Consider the following 26055-nt stretch of genomic DNA (forward strand, 5'->3'; position numbering starts at 1 on the left):
AAAGAAATCCTATTCAAATATACTTTCACTTGAGATAAGACCCTAACTTTCTGCATTAGAGGAGGTAAGAGACAGGAATATTCAACTCTGCTTAGGTTCATTAAAGTGTGTTTATTTACTATTTTTTTTTTGTTGCAGTTTTTCATCTTAATTTCACACCTGATTTAGTGACAAAAACAGTAAGAGTGGGGTCCGTCATATGACCAACATTAGTGGCAGTATAAAATATAAAAGAAATAGACATTTGGTCTCAATCAAGTTTTATTGGTCCCTGCTTCATCTTTGTTACATTTTTATTAATTAGTATTTGAATGCTTTTCCCCCATCCCTTATCCCTTGTATATACAATACACGCACACACAATTCCATGTATTTTTAGCATTAAGTATTTATATATTCATATTTTCAATCTTCAGTGAATGGACACCTTGCCATAGGAAATGCTAACACTCTGGGCTGTGAGTCATGAGTTAGGCTCTGGTTTCTTCCCATCCTGGAGGGACATCCCCATCAGACTGGTTATCCGTAGTGGCCCACAGAGCTTTTTACGTGGGGTTTTTAGCCCCACTGCGTAGAGCACCCATCCTGTGCCATCTGCTAAGGAACACCTACAGATATGTTTTCAGTATATTGTTTGCTTCTTAATTTAGTTCTCCTTTGGTCTTTAAATTGGGCTTAGAATCTAGTTAGTTGATGTGTAATCGTAAGTCCTGGCCTCCTCTTTGGGGAGAGAAGGTAAAGATGATGTAGGTACACAGTTTTCATTCATTACAGTCAGAGAGAGGTAGGGAAATCATTTCTTGCTTTATGTTGAGCTTCTGGTTCGTAATACTGATGTTAGTCAATCATCTAACAGTAGAAACATTTTGATGCCCCCTTCTGTTTTTTTTAATGTTTACTTATTTATTTTGAGAGGGGGCAGAGAGCGTCAGCCGAGGAGGGACAGAGACAGAGACATAGAATCCAAAGCAGGCTCCGGGCTCTGAGCTGTCAGCACAGAGCCCAACATGGGGCTTGAACCCACAAACCATGAGACCATGACCTGAGCCGAAGTCAGATGCTCAACTGACTGAGCCACCCAAGTGCCCCTTAAGTGCCGCCTTTTGAAAGTCAGAGTGTTTATTATAAAATATGCTAGCATTTTAGAATTTTTTTTATTATTCTCAAATTAGTTAATATACAGTGTAGTCTTGGCTTCAGGAGTAGAATCCAGTGACTCAGCACTTACGTATAACACCCATGGAATTTTTAAGTTAATAATAATTCCTCTAGAGAAGTCTCAGATTTGTGCCTTGATGTGTATTATTTATCTTACACAGACCTAGACATGTTGGGTTCCATGGTGGTCCTTTGACGTGACTGAACCAATGTGACAATGAGAAAGAAAGGAACCAGTTACACCAAAAGTTGGGATTATAGCATGAATTTCCACTGAGAAAATGGTAGAAGTGTGAATGGGGGAAAATGCCATTCTTGGGGGAAATCACAGTTGACAAAAGTACCTGTTTTTATTTCCCAGGGATGTTTCGAAAGGATGAAGAACTGACTGCATCACAGAGAGGTCTGGCTGTAAGGTACGTGCCCTTCCGTGGTGTCCCGCCATGGCTCACGCTGTCTCTACCTGGGATATACTCGACTCTCATGGCTAAGGCTGCCTTGTCCTCCTAGAGGTACCGACTTCGTGAAAACCAAACCTTCCTCCCTCCGCACACCTCCCTCCACCAAATCTGGCTGGGTGAGGCTACACATCCCTTCTAAGGCTCACATAGCACCTTGGATGTATCATCACATAGTATGTGCCTCCTGTGTACCTGAGGGTATCACCAAATTTTCTGTCTCTCCTGTGACTTTCTGAGTTCCTGAAGACAGCAAGATCATATAGTCTTCGTGTCTGCCATATAGTAACGAGTGATAATCTCCACTTCCATTTACAGACCAATAACTCAGTAGCAGGTACTGAGTTAAGATATGTTAATATAGCACATAGATGCCGTGTTTTGAAACAACAAAGAACCAGTAAAATATTCTCAATATTCCTTGAGGAATTCATTCTGGGTTGGTTTCTACTTCCTTTATTATAGTACTCTGTTGTCTTATCTAAGGAATAGCTTTATTTCTTGGATAGGGTCTATCTTAATACAATTAGACATCAAAAACTCATTTTACCTAAAGGAAAAATTCCTTGGAAGCCCCTTGCTTTCTGTAAATCAAAAACTAACAGGTGCCTGGCTGTCAGAAGAATGAGGTTAGGTTTGTGATAGTGGATAGACCCTACCCTGAGGCTTCCCTCTTGGCAGCATATCTTGGGAATCTTCTTACATTTTCCCCACCTTTAAAATTACTCCATTTTTATATTCTCCGTAGTCCGTATTTACATATCAGTAGACACACACTTGAACAGACAGTTGATGAGCAGGCACTTTGATCTGGATTCTGGGGTCTTTAGGAGTCCTCGGCCCATCCCTGCCACCTCTCGTTAGTAGACACTCAGCTCCCAGTTCCGCCTTGCCCTCCCCCCACACACCTACCTAGCAAAACCCCAAACGCTATTAAATTCAACTCTCCGCCTACCCAGACAGCGGAAGGGAGCAGACTGGAAGAACGTTCATCCCCGTTGACTGCACTTGTTTTCACGGGGTGGCCCCACGTTTAACATTAGGGCCTTAGCGTGGCCAGTGGCCGCGGTGCGTCTTCCGGTCCGCTCCCGTGAGCGCGCTCTCCTTCCTCAGACGCCCCGCACACCCTCCCGCAACTCAGGGTGGCAGCAAAGTTACTTCATTCTGCAACCACTAAAGCTGCCAAGCTGCCTGTGTCTGTAACGCCATGCTCCACTTCTGTCCCGTCCCAAGCGCTGCCCATAGTCCAGCCCAAGGCCAACTTCTCCCTTCTCCCTGAGTCCAGCTGCTTTTAACTCCAGGATCTTGCTTCTCGCCCCGGCCCGGGCACTGTCACTCATCATTTCTGCCTGTCTTTTCGCACTGAAAGGAGAAACACCTTTACCTCACTTTCCCTGCGAGCTGCCTCCCCAGTACTCTGCAGCCTTGTAGAGCAAGCCTCTGTGAGAGATTTGCGTCGCTGTCTCCCCTTCCCCACCCCCCTGCTCTCCTCAGCCCACGGCGCTCGGGTGTGTCCCCACTACTGGTCTGATAGCGTTTTTGCAGGTGGCCTTGCCCTCGGCAGACGTGATTCTCAGCCTCCCAGCACCATCTGACCCAGCCGATCCGTCAGTCCTTGAACTACATTCCTCACTTGCCTTCCGGGAGGCCACCCTCCTGTGTTCTTCCCACCTCCCTGGCTGTTTCCGTCTGTCTTCTTTGCTGAATCCTCCCCCTCTGAGGCTCACCACTAAAGACTCGTGGGCTCCGAGGCCATCCTTGGACTCCTCCGTCTTCTCTGGGGATCACGTGCCGTCCACCGATTTGAAGTCTTGTAACTGTCTTCCCGAGGCACCTCTCTTCTGAGTTCCAGCCTCACCCTCATCTGCCATTTCGACATCCTGGCGTGGATCTGAGCAGGTGTCTCAAATGGGACAAGTTCCAAAAAGAGTCCCTGATTTCCGTCTCCTCCTTCCCTCTCCCCGGCCCACTACCTGCTTAGTTAACAGCAGTACCGTTTGAAACGAGCCCCTTAGGGCAAAAACTGGGGCAGACTCATGCTTTCTTACTGCAAATCCACTTCTCTGGCAAGTTAACCTCTTCCTTGGAGACCTGTTTCTCATCTGACCATGACATCTGACCGTCCCTGATCAGACTGGCTTCTCACCATTCCCACTGAGATTGCCCCAGCCGGACCTCGCCCTCTACCTGGCCTACTGGAAAAGCCTCCCCAGCAGGGCTCAGTTTTCTCCCTTTTTTCCCTCCACAGTCTGCATTTCACTCAGCAGCCACAGGTCCTTCCGACATGCGTTGGATCAGACTATTCCTCTCTTCTGAGGAAAAGCCCACAGCGGCTCCTCATGGAATTAACTGGGGGTGGACTAACACACTTAGGACCGCCAGGTACGGGGCCCGACAAGGGCCACTAGTTCTACACAGACCCCCTTGTCAGAAACCCCCCCTTCCCTGCCATCACTCTCTGTCCCTTGGCCCTCCTTTGTTTTTCTTCACAATATATGTTATTGTCTGATACTATAGATTTATTTTCGATTGTCCCTCTTTCTGCTCCCTTAATGAAACAGCTGTGTGCAGAGAGAAATTGAGCTCGTTTATGATCATATCCTCATCGCCGAGATAGCAGCTCACCCCTGGGTGCTTGTGCGCCCTCCCCGGGGACATCAGACAATGTCTGGAGACAGTTTTCGTTGTCACAGTGGAGAGGGGTGACGCTACTGACACCTAGCGGGTGGAGGCCAGGATGCCGCTAACCACCCTCCAATGCGCAGGGCAGCCCCCTGCAACAAAGAGTTATTGTCCAAGAAAGCCCATAATGCTGAGATTGAGAGGCTCGAACTGAGGACCCAGTGGAGTTGACCCCAAATAAACGCCTATGGAACGAAAAATGATTCTGTCATTTCATGTCATAAAGGACATGCGTCTCATTTTAAGTAGCAAATATTATAATTAGCTACTCAGGACGTAAAATGACTTGTCATTTGTTATGACAGTTCAGCCAGGACAACTTCAGCAAATGTCATGGTTCAGAGTTATCTCCTGTCCTTGCAAATTGTGACACACATTTTGACTTGGGAGGACTGAGCTGCACGCCTTGATAACCTGGCATTGTTTCGGGGCTTGAAATACTCAGTGTTGAAATGGAGCTGTTTTGGGGGAGCACAGGAAGTTCGTCACTTCGTGATTGTGGGGCACGCACCCTTGTTTGAGGCAGTGAGAAGGCATTCTCTTTCAGCATTACGGGAAGAAATACAAGAGAAAATCTGCCAGCAGCATGTTTCTCGCCTCAATTTTGAGCCTTCAATAGAAAAGACGTAAAGCTCAAAACAATTTTAAATGTGGAAAAATAATTCTGGAAGAATCTAAAAAGGAGTTTGGCTCTGTGGTGATCTAGCTAGTATCAGATGGACAGGAAGCACAGTTTTCTTTTTTATGCGTTTTTTTTAATAAAGACACATATGAGGGGGGTTCTGTCAACTTCTCTTGGCCACAAAGAGTGTGCTTTTTTAAGGAAAGCACTTCTCACATTTAGAGAGGAAGGAAGGATGGTAACATCTTCCAGAAGCCTGCTTCCTGTCCCCAGGTGTAGCTGTTCTTTTAAAAATCTCTCTCTTTTTAAAGTTTATTTATTTTGAGAGAGAGACTGAGCACAAGTGGGGGAAGGGGAGAGAGAGAGAGAGTCCTAAGCAGGCTCAGCACTGCTAGAGCAGAGCCCAAGGTGGGGCTCGAACTCATGAACCATGAGGTCGTGACCTGAGCCGAAATCAAGAGTTGGACGCTTAACTGACTGAGCCACCCGGGTGCCCCAGCTGTTCTTTTATTTATGGTAGTTTATGATTGTCAGTGGACAGCAGACTTGATAAATGGAGCTGCTTTTAGGAAATCAATAAGGGGAGCCTGGGTGGCTCAGTAAGTTGAGTCTCCGACTCTTGGTTTCGGCTCAGGTCACGATCTCATGGTTCGTGAGTTCGAGCCCCGTGTCGGGCTCCACGCTGACAGCTCAGAGCCTGCTAGGAGCTCCCTCTCTTTGTGCCACGTGTGTGCATGTGCTTGCTTTCTCTCTCAAAATAAAGAAATAAACTTAAAAAAGAAAAAAGAAAATCAATAAAATGCAGACTGCTAAGTCACCTGTATGATAATGTGTGTATTTTTTACCCAGTTACCTGCAGTAAGAACTAGAATGCTCTGTAAACTTTAGATACCACGTGCCATTTGCACAGACCTCAGAGCATTTGAATGGAAAATGTTGTAAGGCATCCCTCATTGCTTTCTCACATCCACATGCAGTGTATCAGCAAACCCTTAGGTTGTCCTGCCAGAATATACGCCAATGCTTCCTCCCAGCCACTGTCCTCTCCTGCCTAGAGATCCCAGTGGCCTCCTGGCTGGTCTTCTGGCTTCCACTCGTGTCCTGCCCACCCTCAGGGGCTACAGGGCTTCTTTTGCAGCATAGGTCTTTTAAAAACCCTCCTGTAGTGTTTCATCGCATTCAGAATAAAGTCCGAAAGTTCCTACCATGGCTTAGAAGGCAAGCCCTATATGATCTCCCCTCGGTTCTCTCGGACTTTCTCCACGTCTCTTTCCCTGGTTCAGCCCCTTCTGGCAACAGCAGCCTCCCTGCTGCGGGGCACGCTCCATCTCAGTGATTTTGCACACACTGTTCCCTCTGCCCTGATCCTTGTCGCAGATACTCACAGGACTCCCCATCTCACTTCCTTCCGGGCTCTGCCCAGATGTTGTCTTGTGAGAGAGGCCTTCTTTGACTTGTTCATGTAATAGTAATAGTAAAAGTAATAATAGAAACCTTTCTCTTTGTAGTACGTAGCATCTCTGAAAATACTTCATACATGTTTTTAAAGTATCTGTTTTTTGCATCTTCTATGTGAATGCAGAATATGTCTCTATTTTGTTCACTGCAGTATCTCTAGACCCTAGAGCAGGTGGGCATATACTCGGTGCACACATAAGATTTGTCGAGTGCTTGAATGGTTAGCCAGTCAGGGATGATTCTTTATGCCACATCTTGTCCGTCTTAGGTTTGTTTTATAGTGAAGAAATTAAGTAGAAACCTGTTGTAGTTGGTCATAAAGGCCTGTATTGAGGCTCCCTTTCCCAGAAACACCATTGAGCATCACTGCATCCTGGTCTTTTATATTCTTACTATTTGGGGACACCTAGGTAGCTCAGTCAGTTGAATGTCCGACTTCGGCTCAAGTGATATGATCTCATGGTTCGTGAGTTTGAGCCCCGCCTTGGGCTGTCTGCCGTCAGCACGGGACCCGCTTGGGATCCTCTGTTCCCCTCTCTCTGCCCCTCCCCCCGCTTGCCCTCTCTCTCGCCCTCTCAAAAATAAATCAAGATTTTAAAAAATTCTTATTGTATGAATGCAACTGAAAATCGAAGCTTGTTTTATTTTGGAAATGGTAAGGGCAGTGAGGAAGAAGATGATTATTCCGATCAGATTTTCTGAACGCTTACGTCACATCTCACAAGCTGCGCGTTTTCCATTTACAGACGCATGCCAAGCCTCCTGGAGTACTTAAGTTACAACTGTAACTTCATGGGCATCCTGGCAGGCCCACTCTGCTCCTACAAAGACTACATTACTTTCATCGAAGGCAGATCGTACCACATGACACGGTCAGGCGAAAACGGAAAAGAAGAAATACAGAACGAGAGAGGAGAGCCATCTCCAAATGTAAGGTCATGAGGTTTATCTGGAGCCTTGATAGCTTGTATTGACTAATGTTGTTTGTTTAAAGATTCTACTGTTTTCAAGTTTTGAACTTACCCATCTATTTCTTTGAAAATATTTTTCTAAGATAAATGACCCTTCACACTGTACCTAGTAATGATGCCCAGTAGAAGTACAGTCATGATCAAAGAACAAAACGAAGGTTACTTTACAAGCTATGCTGAGATCCTTAGTGAGAGTGATGCTTTATAGTTACGGGGGGGATATTTTCCAGGAGAGCCGTTTGCCTGCAACTGACGCAACCTAATTTTCTAGGCTCTTTCCTTACCTGTATGTCATGTTCCCCTAATTCCCCTGTTCTCCTCCCCTGCCTTCCCTGTCCTCTTCCTGATCATCGCTAGTTGAAATCTTACTTCTCTTTAAAAGCCTACATCAAATACCACCTTTTCCGTAAAACTTTTCCTGATTCCCACAATAAAAAAGTTAATAATGGAGCATCTGGGTGGTTCATTCAGCTAAGCCTCTGACTCTTGGTTTCAGCTCAGGTCACGACCTCACGCTTTGTGAGTTTGAGCCCCGAGTCAGGCTCTGTGCTGACAGTGTGGAGCCTGCTTGGGATCTTCTCTCTCCCCCTCTCTCTGTCCCTCTCTCTCTCTCAAAATAGGTAAATAAACTTTTTAAAAGAGTTAATGGTAGCTGATACTTTGATAGCATTTCCCATGTGCCAAGTCCTGCCGTGGACACTTCACGGTTGCTCTCTCAGCCCCCACAGCACAAGGCAGGTGCTGTTACTCTCACCACTGAATGGACGAGGAAACCAGGCCCACGTCATTTGACCAGGATTGCCCAGGTTGGCTGTGGGAGAACTCGGGGTCAAACCCAGGCAGTCTGACTATGAAGTCCGTGCCAAATTGCCTCACAGCGGAGCAAAAACTTTATTTCCTCTGAACTGCTGGGAATGATGCTCCTTTATCAAGAAGGGCTCTCAGGCTTTGTGCCAGCTGAGTTTCTGGATTTGATCTGGTAGGATCTTTTGTGGCTTTAAAAAAAATTTTTTTAATGTTTACTTTTTTTTTTTTTTTTTGAGAGATAGAGACAGCATGAGCTGGGGAGAGGCAGAGAGAGGGGGAGGAGACACAATCCGAAGCAGGCTCCAGGCTCTGAGCTGTCAGCACAGAGCCTGATGTGGGGCTCAAACTCACAAACCTGATCATGACCTGAGCCGAAGTCGGATACTTAACCGACTGAGCCACCCAGGCACCATTTTTGTCTTTATTAAAAGTGACTTCCTCTTTAATGTTGGTTTCAAAGAAAAGAATGACGTTATTATAACAAGAGGTAGGCAAACTAACTATGGCCCATGGGCCAAATGCACTCAGCTGCCTGTTTTTGTTTTGGTCCTAGAAAAAAAATCTTTTTAATGTTTATTTGGTTTTGAGAGAGAGAGACAGAGCACAAGCTGGGGAGAGGCAGAGAGAGAGAATCCTAAGCAGGCTCCAGGCTCAGCTGTCAGCACAGAGCCCAACGTGGGCTTGAACCCATGAACCGTGAGCTCATGACCTGAACCAAAGTCGGACGCTTAACCGACTGAGCCCCCCAGGCGCCGCTGATCTGGTAGAATCTAAAAGTCCCATGAGAAATAGTCCAGTCAAAAAAGTCTGAGACAAAAAAGGGAGCCAGTATGATTTTTCTGAATGTGGGGCTTGGAGCAAAGGATCACCCTCCTTTGAGTTTCTGTAAGCTGAAGCGTGAATGAAGAAAAGCACACCCAGTCTCTTCTCTGCCATGTGACCTATCGTGTTTTATACCAAAAGGTGCCTTTGTCTTCCCACTTTCTATTACTGGTTACATATTAATTGATAAACGTCGTATCAAGCGGGATCGAATTTCAGGCTTGACATGGAGTACATTCAAGTCTCTTCTTCCATTGATTGTTTCGTGTCTCCAGGCTGGCCACTTGACCCTTCAGCAGTCTCACTGCCATCAGAGAAAGGAAGGATAATTACAGATAGCTCTGATATTCCAGAATCTTACCCTGGAGTAGTAGAAAGAGTATGAAATGCTAGGATTCAAGACACTGGACATAATGTTATGTAATACTAGAAAAATTGCAAGCGCTTCAAACATGTGCGTAGTAGTAAATCACACCCGACAAAGAATAATACACGTGTATTCATTCCTTCTGTCACCTCACTCTGAGTTTTTATGGGATGCACTCTCATAAAATGTCCCTTTCCTTTTTTGGGTTATAGACATCATAGACCAGAGGTTGTTGGCAATGGCAAACACTCTTAATGTATGATCTCACTGTCTTAATGTATTTGGAATTGAAATTCCAGAGGCATAAAATTTACACAGTCGGAGGTGGTAGTGATTTACAGATCACTCAAAGGTATTTGGAAGCTCTCTGTGCATCAGTGGTGTGGGTAGACTCTTGGGATCCAAAGTAGGGCGGTCAGGTAGCCAGCGGCCCTTTTGTTGGGGACCTCCCAACTGTCTTTATCTAGGTAAGATACGGGTTTGGGTACTAAAACGAGGGCCAAAATAACAGCAGCTTAAAAAGGTAGGACATGTGGTGTCAGTGGTCTGTGGCTAATGTGGAGGCCCTGGGGGTGGGGGATCTAAGCTCTCCCCTGTGTTTGCCATCCTTGGGGCGTTGCCCTCATCTACACGGTTTAAGCTGGCTCACCGCGGGAGCTGTCCACGTTACTTGTGCCGACAGCACGCGGACCTCGTGGCTACACTCAGCTGCGAAGCGGACTGTGCTGTGTGGTCTTCAGCTAGAGTTCAGTGCCCCCAAGTAAACATTCCATTGTTGCGCAAGAAGGGGAGGGTGGCTTCCGGGGAGCACCTGTCTGCCTCCGCCATGACGTCTGTAGGACTTTTCTCTGAGGCTGCTTAGTTTCTTAGTGGAGGATCCTCCGGCCTTCGGCAGTCTCACGAGGTAGATACAAAGTTGACTGCTGGCTTCTGGAGCTGGCCTGGTCAAGGGGGCTGAGGATTTCACCTCTCAGGATGCAGACTTCCTCCAGAGTCTCTACATTTCCATCCCAGCACTTACCCCGCCCCCCACCTGGACCTGTGCCCCTAAGCCTGATCTTCTCTGGCTCAGCTTCTCTGAGAGCTCACGTCTGGCCCCCCTGCTGGAATGGTGGAAGGTGCCACCTTATTGAGCAGGGGACTCTGACACCCAGGGCCTGTACCCGGCTTCCCAGGCCCCCACCCCCGCCTCCCCGGCTCCCTGATCTCGCTTTGCCTCAGCCTTTTTGGGGAGTCTCATGGGCGAGTGTGCCTACCGCTGGTTGCGATCAGACGTGTGCTACTTGAAGTTTTGTTTTGAGACTGAGACCTGGAAACTTGCACACGTAGTCGGAAGGCCGCAGCCTTTCTCACTGTGTCCCTGAGATGACGCACCCACTTTTTAGGTTAATGTGTCAGGCCATTTTCTCCAGCTCACCTCATTTGTAATTATAATTTCTCTCTAATTACCTGCTTTAAATCTCTTCTCAAATGTATAGGTTAGATATTTTGGGAAGAGGTGAAGAAAAGGTAGCCTTTTCCGTACTGGAGGAGGCTTTCAAAGACATGGAGGAAATAAGAATACGAGCTGCAGCGAGGAGCCCTTGACCACTCAGTACCTCCTCGCAAGGCCGGCCCCAGAACAAATAACGCTCTTCCAGCAGTGCAGTGAGCCGGGCATGTGCTTTGACTCCTGCCTCTGAGCCGTTTCTTTGGGCAGTGTTACAGAAAGTGTTCACATATGAACGTTCATTTGCAGGTTAGTTAATTTGAATATTATTAGGTTGCTGAGCAGGACACTCACAATGCAAGTATTTTGTTACCTCCCATGACCTGGATACAGCCAGCCCTTCCTTTCCTCCACCTGCTTCCCTCCCTCGGCAGGGGCCGTCACCTCCCTTACACCGAGTCGGATTGAAATATTCCGGTCTACTAATAATCCCAAAACACCACGAGTTGGGTTCTCTGACCGTGATTTCGCCTTTCCAGGATACAGTAACGAATGGCTTTTTTTCTTTCTTTTCCCCATCAGAGTCTTCTGTGCAGATCTTTTTTGTTTTCTCGGGCGTGTGGTTCTTTTAGTTTTGTGAACAGAATTGCATCCAAGAACTTTCAGATTTAAAGAGATGTATGAGTTGTTTATTGCAGAAATAATGTTCATGAGATGCGTAGCGTTTGGGAAATACAGGGTAAAAGCACAATGGAGTAATCAACTGCGTATGAGTGTGTATATTAAATGTACAATCCACCACCAAAAGTTTTTAACGTGACTATTTTCGTGTACTCACACCTACGTGCCTGTGTTTGCTTTCAGATTTTTTTTTTTAACCGAAAGTTTTGAAAATACAAATTGATATCTCTAGTGATTTGAGCCATACTCCGGAGGTGTTAGTTGGAGAGAAGGCTGGGAACGGTCCTACTGTGAGACCATGAAGGCTTCAAATGCCAAGTACAGCGTAGCTGATGATTTTTCACCGGGAAAGTTCTAGAATTAATGCTGCATTTGGGAAGATGAATCCAGCAGTAGTGGGTAGAACGAATGAAAAGGGAAATGGATTAAGTTTATGAAGTCTTGTCTCGTTCTGTCAGGTTGCAGTTATTCAGAAGCTCTTAGTCTGTGGACTTTCCTTACTATTTCACTTGACCATCTCTAACACCTTACCTGTGGAGTATAACATCGATGAGAATTTTCAAGCTACCGCTTCATGGCCAACAAAAGTCATCTATCTTTACATCTCTCTTCTGGCTGCCCGACCCAAATACTATTTTGCGTGGACATTAGGTAAGTGACATGTGGTAGACCTCACTGTTCATGTGCTGAAGTGTATCTTACCCAATGGCTAGCCAGCAGAGTGCCCTCTTGAGGAGATACACTTAAAGACCAATTAGAAACATTAGTCATCTATTAGAAGACACAAACCTTGCAGCTCGTATCCTAAATACAAGGATATATCCTACAAACTGTCAGGATGGCCTAAAAACTGGCTGAAGGCCCATTTTATTATAATATCAGATAAAAATGAGGATAAATCTACTTTTACTGTTTAAGAATAAAAGATCCTAGTATATGATAAACATGTACCTTCTGAGAGAACGTGGCAGATTGTTACATAGGTTTTTCATACCTTCTTTTTCACTTTGTTTATTGCAGCGGACGCTATTAATAATGCTGCGGGCTTTGGTTTCAGAGGATATGATGAAAATGGAACGGCTCGTTGGGACTTAATTTCCAACTTGAGAATTCAGCAAATAGAGGTTAGTAAATCATTAACAAGTCAGTTACCCTATGATACTTTACGTACCCCACTTTGCTTTTACAGGTCATGACGCGATGTCCCAAGAGTGATGTTGAAGGCTTTTTAACAATAATAACTTATTTTTCCACTCAACCAATATTTGTGGGTTGTCAATCATGTGCCCCAGGCGCTGGGGATCTAGCGGGTAAGATTGGTGTGACCTGGGCCCTTCGATCGTGGGGCTTTAATCTAGTGGGTGCTACAGAAGGGTAGATTGGGGTCAGAGGGATATAGGGTGTGTGTGGGCTACAAGATAAGGTCCAACTCAGATGAGGTAGCTCAGGGAGGGGTCCTGAAGGAAATAGTCTTAAGCTGAGTCCTAAATGATAAGGAGGAGGTTGCCAGGCACTCCCAAGTAGAGGGTGATCAACCTGAGAAAGGATTTGTGGCTCATGTTGGGTCATAACAGAGGGAGTGGTGACTGGAGACTGGAGACACAGAAGCCAAGCCGAGATACTTTCAGAGGCCGTATTAAGAGTTTTGAGCTCTCCTAAGAGCGATGGAGTGTGGTGGATGGGCTTTATGCAAGTGAGGTGGTCACAGCTGTGGTTTAGAAGGGTCTGGCTATGTTAGGTAGAATGAGTTGCCCTCGTGGAACAGAGTGGTCTGTTAGGAGGGTGTTGTGTTAATCCAAGGTGATGGTGACCTAAACTAGAGTAGGGACAGTGGGGCCGGAAAGACATAAGCACCTTGGAGCACTGTTCCAGGGATTCAGCAGAACCCGGTGATATGCTGGCATCAGCAAGAGAGAATGAGTTATAAATTGGGACCAGATATCTGGCTTAAACCAGTTTTATGGCGATGCCTTTCCCTGGGAGAAGGAACAAAGAACAGGTACAGGTTTGAAGGGGAAGAGACTGTGTGTTCAGATTTCAGACTTAACTAAGTTGTCCGGCAGACGAACCAATGACCAGACACTAGCTGCAACATCTGAGCTGGAGATCCTAATTGGGGAACTAGAAGCGTGTAGCATTTCAGGTTTTGGGGGGAAACCACGAGAGTAGCCATGAGAGAGCAGCGAGAGACCGAGAAGGGATGTGAACCCCCAAGGAGCCCCTGTGCCCTTGGCTGGGCAGAGGAAGGCAGGTCAGGAGAAGGAGCCAGAGAAAGGAGAGGAAAAGCAAAAGGAGACATTGCTTTGCAAGCCTGAGAGAATTATTCCAGCAGTAGCAATTACCAAAACCTAAGGTGAAAAGTTGACCAACAACTTGATAATGAATGGGTCAGGCTGGACCCGCCGCTGAGCCCTACCGTCACTGAACGTTCATCACGAAAAGTGGGACAGTCAGTCATTAAGCGCCTGTGGAGGTGATGCCATAGGAAACACAGCACCGTCTTTCAAGTACTTTGCCAATACAGTTAAGCGTGGTTAGGTCTCTAGATCTTTCTAAATGTAGAGGGAGTGTGCAGTATAGAGAAGTAAGTTAAACGCTGGATCCAGAAGCGGGAAATCTACAGGACAAAGGACCCAATTTTCCCCACAAGTAAATGCCACAGAAGAGTGGGGGGCAGGGAGGGGCCGCTACAGATTCAGAGAGCAGAGCCAAACACATCATTGCACCTTGTCTGCACCCTCTGAAAAGACCAACTGGAAAACCATGTTTTTAAACAGTCGGGATATTTGGCCACAAAATGAGCATTAAATGATATTGAGTTAATACTTAGTTTTGTTAGGTCCGACCTTGGTTTTTTGAAAGTCCAGTAAATTCTGAACTATGTACAGGTGACATAAGATGTCTGATGCTTGCCTTGAAATTTTCCTACGATGTCAGTAATGAAAATGGGGAAGGGGAAGGAAAAGCGTAAAGTGTGGAAATTGAGTGATGAATGTATGTATGGCAGTGTTTCTAACTTTCTGTTCATTATCGCCACCCTGAGGAGGTTTTGAGACATGTGTCACCTCATCGACCCCCCCCCCCCCAACCCAGCCCGTGAACTTTAATACTGCATACACTGTATGTCCGTTTATATATCATGTATATACACATATGCTTTTATACATAAAACGAGTAAGCCTTTTTTGCCAAGAACCAGTTTTCATCCTCTTGGGGGCAATATCGCCCTTGGTGAGAATGCATGGTCTAAGAAAAAGTAAAGAAGGGGCCGCCTGGATGGCTCAGTCAGTTAAGCCTCCGACTTAGGCTCAGGTCGTGATCTCGCGGTTCTTGAGTTCGAGCCCCACATCGGGCTCTCTGCTGTCAGCGCAAAGTCCACCTCAGATCCTCTCTCTCCCTCTCTCTCTGCCCCTCCCTTGTGTGTGCTCTCTCTCTCTCTCTCTTTCTCTCAGAAATAAATAAACATTAAAAAAATTTTTTTAGAGAAAAAATAAAGAAGAAGGAGCTAGTTTCCTGAAGGAGGGGAGGGTGATCAGGGTTGGATGCGACTGAGATACGGGCAGTAAGAGCAGGACTCAAATGCCAGCAGCTGTAACACCTGGGGGTTGAGTGATGATTTTGGTAACGGTTTCATGGGAGGGATAAGCTATAAAAGCCAGATGATACAACTCTTAGGCATTTATTACCTGTACAAGGAAGGAGGGTAGAGATAAGGTCATAGCTGAGGGGAACAGGTGAAGGCGAGAGTTTTGTTTAATTTTGTTTTAAAACGGAGAGATGGAGGGGTGCCTGGGTGGCTCAGTCAGTGAAGTGTCTTGACTCTTGGTTTTGGCTCAGGTCCTGATCTTATGGTTCATGGGATCAAGCCCTGCGTTGGGCTCTAGGCTGAGTGTGGATCCTGCTTGGGATTTTCTCTGTCTCTTTCTGCCCCTCCCATGCTCGCATGTGGGCTTGTGTGCACGTGCATGTGTACTCTCTCAAATAAAAAAAAAGTATGGATTTAAGACAAGTCTCAAGTGTTATATGATATTCTGCACTTGGATTCAGAGGTTATAAGTAGAGAGGACGGAAAGTATGGTTGATCTGGGACTCGGAGTTTGATAAGCAGATGAATTAAAAGGAAGAAGAAACAAACGCATCAAGAATTTTGAAGAGCGTAATAAATACTGCACCAGTCTGAATGGTGAGAAGGAAGTGAAGACATAGGAGGAGACGCTTGCTTAGGGAAGAAGTAGAGTTGGGAGACCAGAGGGTCCTTCTGAGGTCAAGGGGGAAGCTTTTATTGGGAGAGGCTCGAGTGGAGAGGCTGGGAACGTGGATAGATGGCAGTAGTTTGGGTGAGGCCAAGGTTCCTAGCAGCCACAAGTGGTGGCTGAAGAGGCGTGGGGGTGACGGAATGGAGAGGCTGTGGCTCGATGGGACGTCCAGTCCCCAGTGAAAGCGTCATGGAAGGGTCATGGAAAGGTCATTTACATATCAGGAATGTCTTTGGGATAATTCCATGACAACGCCTGTAAATGTTAACATACAGGAGAAAATGGGGATCATCTCGTAGTTGTCCCCTCTGAGAAGCAAGTTTTATTTAGACAAGCACATTACTGTATTAGAAAAGCAAATATGAAGGAAATAAATCAGTACACCACTGTCAGCATCAAGTACTTGATTTTTAGCACAACACCATGTTATTGCTTGTATCTAAACCTTCATTATTTCGTTGGCCAAAGAAAAAGGTTCTTTTGTTTTTCAGATGTCAACAAGTTTCAAGATGTTTCTTGATAATTGGAATATTCAGACAGCTCTTTGGCTCAAAAGGTATGTTCCTTCAAGAACAGTCTTTAGCTGTGCTATGGTGTCTAATACCTGAGGCCGAGTTTCACTGAGTTCAGATTCTTGATTAAATAACAGTGTGTTGAGTGACACTGACCTTGGTGTTAACCAGGAAATACTGTTAACGTCTTCCAACGCAAGAGTCTATCGAATCTGAGAACTGTGTTGGCCTGAGTGGTGAATGTTTCGATCACGGGCTTCTCAGTCCGCCTTCCCAGGCATCTTTCCCAGATCGCCAGCGTCCTCCTACTGTCATTGGTTGGAGATTTGGTTAAATAAAACAGAGTAACTGTACAACCACTGTCCAGATGCCCTAGATTGTCCACAGCAGTTCCAGTTGCAAACATATTTCAATTTGACAGATCTTTCTGTATGTTAGGCACAGGACACAACGATGAGTAGGACAGAAAGACCCAACATCTGCAGTCAAAGAATTCACGATCTTGTTAAAAACACGGCAGGGTCGCCTGCGCGTTCCCTGTAGCGAGGAAGAGCGGAGAGAGAGAGCAGGAGCAGCGAGGCACAGGGGGAGAGGAAGTGCTGGTGCCAGGATCCGTGACGAGGAATTTGTCACACGGCCGAGGGGGAGCCACAGGCAGCCCGAGTGGGGCAACGTTTGTAAAAGATGAAGTTAGGGAGTTGCACAGAAACTCCCAGGGACTCTGTCTCCTTGTTCCCAGTGAGATACGTTGCCGTATCTCGGGTTTATTTTACGAAACGTTATGGCTCTAGGCACTGTGTAAAGCAGCCTTTTTTGGGAGTGACCTTTATTTCCTGGCAAGTTGCATCTCTTTCTGCCTCGAGATACCCAGCATATGACATTGTGGCTTTGTGCTACATTGCAGTCTCCCCAGTGGCTACATATTTCCTGAACTAATCTGTTGTGTGGTTGTTGTTGCTGTATTTTATTTTATTATTTTTTAAAAGGTTTATTTCTTTATTTCTGAGAGAGAGAAACAGAGCATAAGTGGGGGAGGGGCAGAGAGGGAGCCCAGAATCGGAAACAGGCCCCTGGCTCAGCGCTGTCAGCACAGAGCCTGATGCGGGGCTTGAACCACAAACCATGAGATCATGACCTGAGCCGAAGTCGGAGGCTTAACTGACTGAGCCACCCAGGCACCCCTTTGTTGTATCTTAAATTTGATAACTTTTGGGGGCACCTGGCTTGCTCAGTCAATGGAGCATGTGACTCTTGATCTCACGGTCGTGAGTTCAAGCCCCGCATGGGGAGTAAAGATTACTTACTTACTTACTAAATAAATAAATAAATAAGTAAATAAGTAAATAAATAAGACACCTTTAGAAAATCTTATTTTCATTTGAGTTCTCTACCATGTTACAGGGAAATTTTAGACTAAGCACGTTGAAGTTTTTTGGTAAATAGCATAGATTTCTAGACACTAGAAATGATCATTTTAGCTATCACAGGTACCATAAAAAGATGAAAATCAAATTTGTTTTCCTAGATCAATAGGAATAGCTAATAGCCTTCACCTCCCTGAGGTCACAGGTCAAGTTGTGGCCGACGCTAAGTTGCGGTTGTTTTCCTGGTTGCCCTGGGCCCTGTCGGCTGAGAAAAGAATGATCGCTATGGGCTGTGTGAACTCTAACCACTCAGTGTGGTGTTCATGGTTTCCAGGGTGTGTTACGAACGAGCCTCCTTGAGTCCAACCATCCAGACGTTCGTTCTGTCCGCCATCTGGCACGGGGTTTACCCAGGGTATTACCTGACGTTTCTCACGGGAGTGGTGATGACACTGGCAGCACGAGCCGTGAGTATCTAGAACCCCACGTCGTCCTCGAGGGGAGTCCACGTGAGTGGGAGGAGGAGGCCGAGCTCACCCTCTCCCCGAAGGCCTCGTTCGTGTGACCGCAGATGGAGCCGTGCTCTGGTTAGAAGCGAGGGGGGCGTCTGGCGTGTTTGTCCAGCGCTCCTGCGGGAGGGACCTGCACAGCGTTGGTTGTCTTTACGCGGTTTTCTGAACGAGAGCTAAAACCTGCGTTAAATAAAGATGGGTTCGTTTCACAAACGTTTCCCGAGAGCTGTCCCCGATGAATCCTCCTGTAGGTGAGGAGGGGAGCACGAAGACCATGGACAGAGCCGGTGGGCCATCCCCGGGTGGCGGGTGCCAACGTTAGAGACAGGGCACAGTTCTTCAGAGTGTTGGCTTGGTTGGAACCTGGCGTCATACTTTGGGAAACAGTTGAGAAATCAGGTTGGTGACATGGGTGGGCAAGGAAGGACAGTTCAGTGTGAGTCCTTGAAAGTGACGTGACCAAAACAGCGCTCGAACAGGCTTCTTCCAGCAAGTACAGGTGAGGAGGCCTCATTTAACAAACTAGCAGAGATTTAGTCAATTTTCAGGTGGGGGTACATATGTGCATATGTACAGCACGAGGCATATATGATAGATCCCGTGGGCTTTATAGATAGTAAGTAACATAGTTGTTTGGAGGTGAAAGACATCCCTTTTGGTTGGGTTGACCAGAGGTGGCCTCATTAGGGAAGCGTGGTTGGATTAGGGCTTTGAAAGATGAAGGTCGTTTTAAAAGTGAGCCAAGTTTGGTGGGGGTAGAACGTGACATTGTAGGCCAGGAGATGACATTCTCAAAACCAAGTTTGGAAGTGCCCAGTGTGTTTGGAAACGAAAAGTAAATCTGGTTGAAGCAGAGACTTTGTGAATCCCTAAATAGTGGATAATTCTGGAAGGGGAAAGGAGTGCAGGGGGCGGAGGGAGGAGGGCATAATAGAAGGACTTGACAGACGAGGAGAGGGCCCAACCCTCATTCCGCCTGCAGCCCGGGGAGTCCGGGAAGGTCTTCAAGGAGGGAGATGACCAGTGGAAAGCCATGCTTCAGGAGAGTGGATTTGCCCCTGGTGGATGGGGGCGGGGAGGGTGGGTAGGTGCTGCACAGGGAACCAGGCAACATGGTAGGTGTTGGGACTCGTTCTGGCCACTACGAACGATGGTCTCGCTGTAGGGAGAGCCATTAGCCACACACCAGGTCACTTCTCAGAAACTCGGTGGTGTCCTCACGGGGCTGTGTTTCACCTCTGAACATATTAGACAAGAAAAGCAGGGAAGATGATCGTAGAAAAGAGGAAATAATGTTTGGTTAAGTTCGCACATTTCAAAACTGAAATGTTTTGACTTTTTTGGAAGCTAAAAAAAAATGTTTGAATAGTGGTTATTAGGAAACACCTATTTTGAGAATGTGTGTCGTTGCCATTTATTCTAAGTGTGTTTGGCCTGAGCTCGGGGTATGATCTTCACTTGTATTTCACAAACCCAGGGCTTCAAGAGGAAGGATGTCTCATTAAGTCATAGTAGAAAACATTGAAAACAGACAGAACTTTATTTATATACTATACCAAATATGATTTAAAGAGCTCTAGGCAGTGTTATTTTTAACTTTGGGGGAGATTTAAAAAAAAAATTTTTTTTAACGTTTATTCATTTCATCTTTTGAGAGACAGAGAACGTGAGTGGGGGAGGGGCAGAGAGCGAGGGAGACACAGAATCTGAAGCAGACCCCAGTCTCTGAGCCGTCAGCACGGAGCCCGACGCGGGGCTCGAACTCACGGACCGCGAGATCATGACCTGAGCCGAAGTGGGCCGCTTAACCGACGGAGCCACCCAGGCGCCCCGGGAAACTTTTAATTTTAGTGCAACTTCAAATCTCCAGAAGAGTGGCAGAGAACTCCTCCATGCCTTTTACCCACACTCCCGCATTTTGCTCCCTCCGTATTTTTCACGGATACATGTATTCGTTTTTGCCAAACCAACTTTTCCCGTAATGGCAGCGCCACCTTAGACTTGCACCAGCAACGCGTGGGAATGTCAGCCGCTGCACGTTCTTGAAGCAGTGGATGTAGTCAGCGTGACTCTGTAGCAACACTGAAGATAAAGCACATACTTTTGTTTCTTTATTTCAGATGAGAAATAACTTGAGACATTATTTCATCAAACCTCCCCAGCTTAAATTATTGTATGATGTTATAACGTGGATAGTGACTCAAGTAGCAATAAGTTACACCGTTGTGCCATTTGTACTTCTATCTGTAAAACCGTCATTCATGTTTTACAGGTAAGTGTCACTCTTAAAAATATACCAGTGGGAATAACTTTATTATTATTATTATTATTATTATTATTATTATTATCATCATTTTAATGCTTATTTATTATTGAGAGACAGAGCATGAGCATGAGCAGGGGAGGGGCACAGAGAGGAGGAGACGCAGAGTCCGAAGCAGGCTCCAGGCTCCGAGCTGTCAGCACAGAGCCCGACGCGGGGCTGGAACTCACAAACCGCGAGATCATGACCCGAGCCGAAGTCAGACTGGGCTTAACCGACTGGGCCACCCAGGCGCCCGGGAATAACTTTATTTTTAAGAGCAAGCTCTTTGCTCTTGGGTAGTGTAAAAAAATCATGCCCTAGCCTTACTTTCTGTAGTTAGCTTTTTCATCTTAAACCAAGCAGTCCCAAGATTTTTATGGAATGATTCACACCACTTAACCCTGAGATGAATATGACTTAAGAGATGTGCCAGCTGGGCAGCCGCTGCCTCAGGTCTCGCAGAGGTTTAACTAGAAAATGTAGCTGTTCTTTTTACACCTGGATGTTAACTGGACTCACCGTGGGAATCCTTTCACGATGTGTACACGTATCGAATCATTATGTTGTACACCTGAGGCTACTGTAACGTATTAGGTCAGTTGTACGTCACTTAACCAAATAAAAGAAGCAGCATCCGGCTAGATGTGGCCCCGTGGGCTGGAGTTTGCTCACCCCTGCCCTGGGGTCAAGGGCTAGGAGTTTATAAGCTGAAGCAAAGGCTTTTGTGTCTCTCGGGATATTCTGGGAGTGGAAGCAAAATAATATCTTCCAGATAATCACGAGTACGTATTGGTTGAGTCTGTGCACCAAGAGTTCGGGTTGTCAGACTGTTAACTCCAAAAAGGAGAGGATAGGCGAACTTGAAATAAGATGAACAATCAAAAATAGGACAGAGCAGTTTTAAAAGGTAGTTTGTTCTCAACAAGGGATTGTTAATCCTTTTCATCGCTTTAGTCAAAAGGAAATAAATTACTTGTATTTCATGAATTTGTTCCCTTCTTACTCTTTTATGTTTCACGGGTACTTTGTCTTCTCTGTATTATGGAAACTCTTGTCTTAAATTCCGTGTTTTATCTCTTTATTGTCTCCCTCACCCACCAAATTCCGCTCTCGCTGTGTTAGCGAGATCTTTGAGATCAGACACTTCATCTTTCATAAAGTCCTCATTACCCCAGTGTTTAGAAACGGCAACACAGAACGCGTGGTCAAAAATTGTTGAATGGAATATGGCGACACATACGGACAGACATTAAGGAACTCCACTAAAATGTCCCCTTTTCACAGAATGATTACTTGTTTTTGAATGCGATCGAGCTGTTGGTTAGATTTTCTATCCCAGGTACTTTGTTCATGATCGCTTGAACTTACAGCTAAAAAAAGTGGCCTCGGTAGCACTTGATTTATACTTAATTTCAGGAATAATGCCTCTAATAATATTCTTAATAATGTGACTTTCCTTTATTATATGACAGTGACCATCAAGAGGCAGTATTATCTATTACTCACATCACTGGAATATTTGTAACTTAATCAGGGGCCGTAAACAGCAGAGGAGGCCAGAGCATTTAAGGCCTTTATTATCTCTGCCTTCTCTCTGTTCACTCAGTGTTCGATTCTGTGGGTTTGCGAGATTATTCTTAGGTCGCTGCAGCTGCTAATAAGTACCTTTTTGTTTTTGCTCTGTGTAGCCATGCACTTATGACCCTTACAGAGGAGTGTAATGTGATACCTAGTGTCATGCTCCGAAGTGGTCTGGGCTTATATGCTGCTTTCTAAAAACCCACTAGCATACGCCTTAGAGCTGCCTCTCATGGGGCAGGGGTGGGACCGGAACGCAAGAGATGTGGTGAGTGCACACATCCTGAGTGGGGCCTAGGACATTCTGACGAGTGTGCAGTTGCTAAGCATCCGTGATCAAAATCTAATAAAGTAAATTCTGTTTTTTTTCTTCCAGCTCCTGGTATTACGGCCTGCACATTGCTGGTATCTTAGTATTATTGTTGTTGCCGGTGAAAAAAAGTCAAAGAGGAAAGAATACACAGGAAAATGTTCAGCTGGCACGATCCAAAAAGTTTGATGAAAGAGAAAATTCTTTGGGACAGAATAGTTTTTCCACAACAAACAATGTTTGCAATCAGAATCAAGAAATAGCCTCTAGACATTCATCATTAAAACAGTGAAGGGGAAAATATGCTGACGGCTATTTTTTCTATGTTAACAGAAACCACTCTTAGCACCTTTTCAAGGGATTTGTGTTTGTTTGAAAAGAGATTAAGTGGGGGGACATCTGACAGATCTAGGTAGGGAATTTCCTGTAGAGCAGATTGGAAACGGAGTGAATAACCCCTCCCAGGCCATGTCCCTGTGGGCCACGCCTTATATAAAAATATTTCCATTATCTCAATGGGCACTCAGGACCTCAGCATATGTCCACACGGTCATATGTGTGCCCTGTTGCTGAATGTATGTTGCGTATCCCAAGGCACCGAAGAGGTGGACAGGTAATTGTGTCAATCTGGATGATTGAGAGAAATTAACTTTTCCAAATGAATGTCTTGCCTTAAACCCTCTATTTCCTGAAATATCGTTCCTAAATGGTATTTTCAAGTGTAATATTGTGAGAACACTATTTCAATATTTGATGTTATATGCTGTAAAGGAATTCTGGAGGAATTTTGAAACAGGATATTTAAGATGTGGATACTTTAAAAATGCAATAAACATCTCAGTATTGGAAGGGTTTTCTTAAAGTATCTCAGATGACTGCAGTACGTAGCGAAACCGCAAACGGGACCGGATGCCAAATTATACGTAGCTTATTTTCCTGGAGAATTTAATTACTTTGTGTCAGTCAGAGCCCGTCAAGGAAGAATTTCTTCAACACAATTAAAGGTGGGTAATGGGATATTTTAAGTTTATTTTCTTAAAAAAAAAAAAAAAAGCAAGAGAAGATGACAAGGGAAGGAAGGAAGGCATGAATGAAGGAGGCCCCACGAGGACTGGCGTAGAGCCTGCTGGGATGGGGCACAGGTGCACAGTGTAGGTACCACGTGCTCCGCAGACGTGCTTTTCACCTTTACTTATCTGAGTTCTTTGTGATTATGTAAGACATCGAAATGGAATGACTTTTTAACGTGGTGGACTTTGAAATGGAATTTATCAAGCATAAATTATCTAGAATTGTTAGAGGGATCATGAAAACAATAGTGGTGGATTGTGTGAGGGTTATGGAAGAGAAATCACTGAGTAAGGTGACTGTCTAGTCCCTTTCTTACCCTTAACAGCTTACTTCCTATTGGGGAAAGTTTTAGGGAGATGAAAGCTTAAAGTCGTGGGGTCTGGCCCACATTTTTAGAAAATAAAATAAATCCGTTTCCAGACTCTTAAATTCTTACATGAAAATGTTGCTCTTCACTCTTTTTAATGAGTTTTAGGTTCTGTAAGTAGAAGAGTACGCTTTTACCTTACAGGCCATTTTCCCCATAATTGATCTCACCTTGAATCACTCGATGTCTCCTTTAATGCCACAGTCTGGTGACGGGCGTGGGAAGCTGAAAGCAGAGGAGGGGACTGCGAGGCCATCCTGGAGTGTAGGGCTTCAGCCACAGGTAGTGAATCACGGGATCATGGGGTTTGAGAGAAGAGCGGGGGACACGGCCTTCTGACTTCACCTTTATTTGACCAGTCTTTGATTTGACTTCACCTTTATTTGACCAGTTCGTTTCCTTTCTGCCTTACATTTTTAATGCAATGCAAATTGGTTAGGTGTGGTGTGTCTTTTATTTTTGTCGTCGGTAAGTTTGTACATGAAGTTAAAGCAGAACTCCTATCTGGCTTGAGCGGCGCAGTGTTTCATTTAAAGAGAAACAGCAAGCGTACTTGGAACTGGTGAGGTCTCAGTCAGCAAAAACATCGGCGTATCTTTTTAGAGCTTTAGAAATATCCCGGTCTTTGTTTATAGCAAATGTGGTTATTTTTCTAAAGGTAAAACTTTTCCACCTGCTGAGGTCAGCCATACCCTGCTACTTACTTCCCAGGAAAGGACAGATAGCTAAATAAATTTTCTCCGTTTTCCCATGCATTGAGATTAAGCTAGCTGTGTAACGTGAGACGATGGAAAAGAATAATCATGGAAAATATCTGCCCCCGAAAGGTCTCCTTAGTCTAATTACTGCCGCAGAGAATCTGATCACTATTTTTCAAAAGTAAACAAATTCAGGGTTTAAAGGACAAGTCTAGGCATGTCATAAATGAAAATAAGAAAGCTTAATAAAACTTCTTTTCAGCCCACCTCTAGCCATTAATAAATAATAACTGTTTATTTTTATCACCTATGTCATTTCTCTGCCTGTAAACCTAAAATCACTGTTACCTGTTTCTTGTTCAATGAATGTCCTCGTGGTGTTGCCATCCAGGAAGCGAGATGATTGAATAATTTTCCAATTACTTTGAAGATGATGCATTATCTACACAGATTGACTGATTTTCATCCCTTTGGATCAACTAGTTTTTTGGTTTTTGTATGAAATGGTTTTAGGATAGCTTTTCTCTAATTTTGTAGAAATTCTCGTAAGTATGTAATCTAGAAAAACTAAAGAAATCTAATTCTCGACTTTTCTTCTCAAGAAGAAACACTTTGTGCTGTGTGAAATGACTATATCTACTTGGAGTGTTGTAAGGATTAATACTTCTACTTGAAGTGGAAACTGGTCTGTCTCTACTACTGTTAAGTATAAAGGGATTCATTGTACTATGTGCTTGCTTCTTTTTTAATCAACACAGTAAGATTCAGTCCATATTTATATTATTTCTCCACTCTTCAGTTGTCATGAAACTACTCCAGAGATGATCGGTGAACATCATTATTATGCTACTCAGGGAAAAAAAAAAAAAAAAAAAAAGGGAACAAAAACATTATTCTTCCCTCAATTTCATTTTCTTGAAACAGTAACAGTTAATTTGATGTATCTCAGTGATCACCATTTTACAAGTAGCTTAATCTCAGTTTTAAAAATGAGCATTTTTATTGGAACTCAGGGTAATTGGAGAAATGTATGCAGCTTCTAAAACATCCAGCATAGTAGAGGAGGTTTCTTTGGCTTCAACAATGTCCAGCCACCACTTATGCCACCACCATACTTTTGGTTAAGAAGTATTTTTGTTATTGACCCCTGCCGTGTGTGACAGGATTCCATGGCAGGATTTCCATAGATAACAGTTTTCAGGAAACTTTGCAGTACAAAGAGTGGTTTTTTTTTAAAGAGTGAAGGTAAGGCACGTGGAAACACTGATTGTCCTGGGAGATCTGGATGTTCATCTGGCTCTGTTATTAAGGAACCTTAGGATCTGGGCAAGTTGCCTGTCCTCTGGATCAGAGTTTCTTAATAAGAAATTAAAGGATCAGTTCTAAAAGTTTATGACCAGTCGATTTGTAATGAATGGAAGCCATTAGCAAGACGTGTAGGAGTCACGGACAAAGGCAGATTCACAATCAGAACTATTGTCATGGTCATTTACTTTTATTACTTGAGCAGCTCCAAGCCCAGACTTTTCTAAAGGTTTTCTTGGCAACCGAGGAAAATCTTTCAGTCCCTTAAATCAGAAGGCGTGGCAGCATAACCTTTCTACTGAATATAGCCCTTCACATGAAT

The 26055-nt window shown here is 44.9% G+C and overlaps 1 protein-coding gene across 2 annotated transcripts in view; it reads left to right on the forward strand.

The window, feature by feature from the left end:
* Positions 1–25154, forward strand: part of MBOAT2 (membrane bound O-acyltransferase domain containing 2) — a 124868-nt gene extending 99714 nt beyond the window's left edge. For both annotated transcript variants that reach the window (XM_019452572.2, XM_053891171.1), the window contains 8 exons: positions 1520–1574; positions 7125–7308; positions 11914–12106; positions 12476–12579; positions 16203–16267; positions 17922–18054; positions 20220–20371; positions 22359–25154. In XM_019452572.2, coding sequence (XP_019308117.2) covers positions 1520–1574; positions 7125–7308; positions 11914–12106; positions 12476–12579; positions 16203–16267; positions 17922–18054; positions 20220–20371; positions 22359–22584 — 1112 coding nt within the window. In that variant the 3' untranslated portion in view covers positions 22585–25154. The remainder of the gene's footprint in view (positions 1–1519; positions 1575–7124; positions 7309–11913; positions 12107–12475; positions 12580–16202; positions 16268–17921; positions 18055–20219; positions 20372–22358) is intronic.
* The last annotated feature ends 901 nt before the right edge of the window (positions 25155–26055 follow it).

Source organism: Panthera pardus, unplaced genomic scaffold, assembly GCF_024362965.1.
Source record: "Panthera pardus isolate Hobbes unplaced genomic scaffold, ASM2436296v1 HiC_scaffold_26, whole genome shotgun sequence".
Classification (NCBI taxonomy): domain Eukaryota; kingdom Metazoa; phylum Chordata; class Mammalia; order Carnivora; family Felidae; genus Panthera; species Panthera pardus.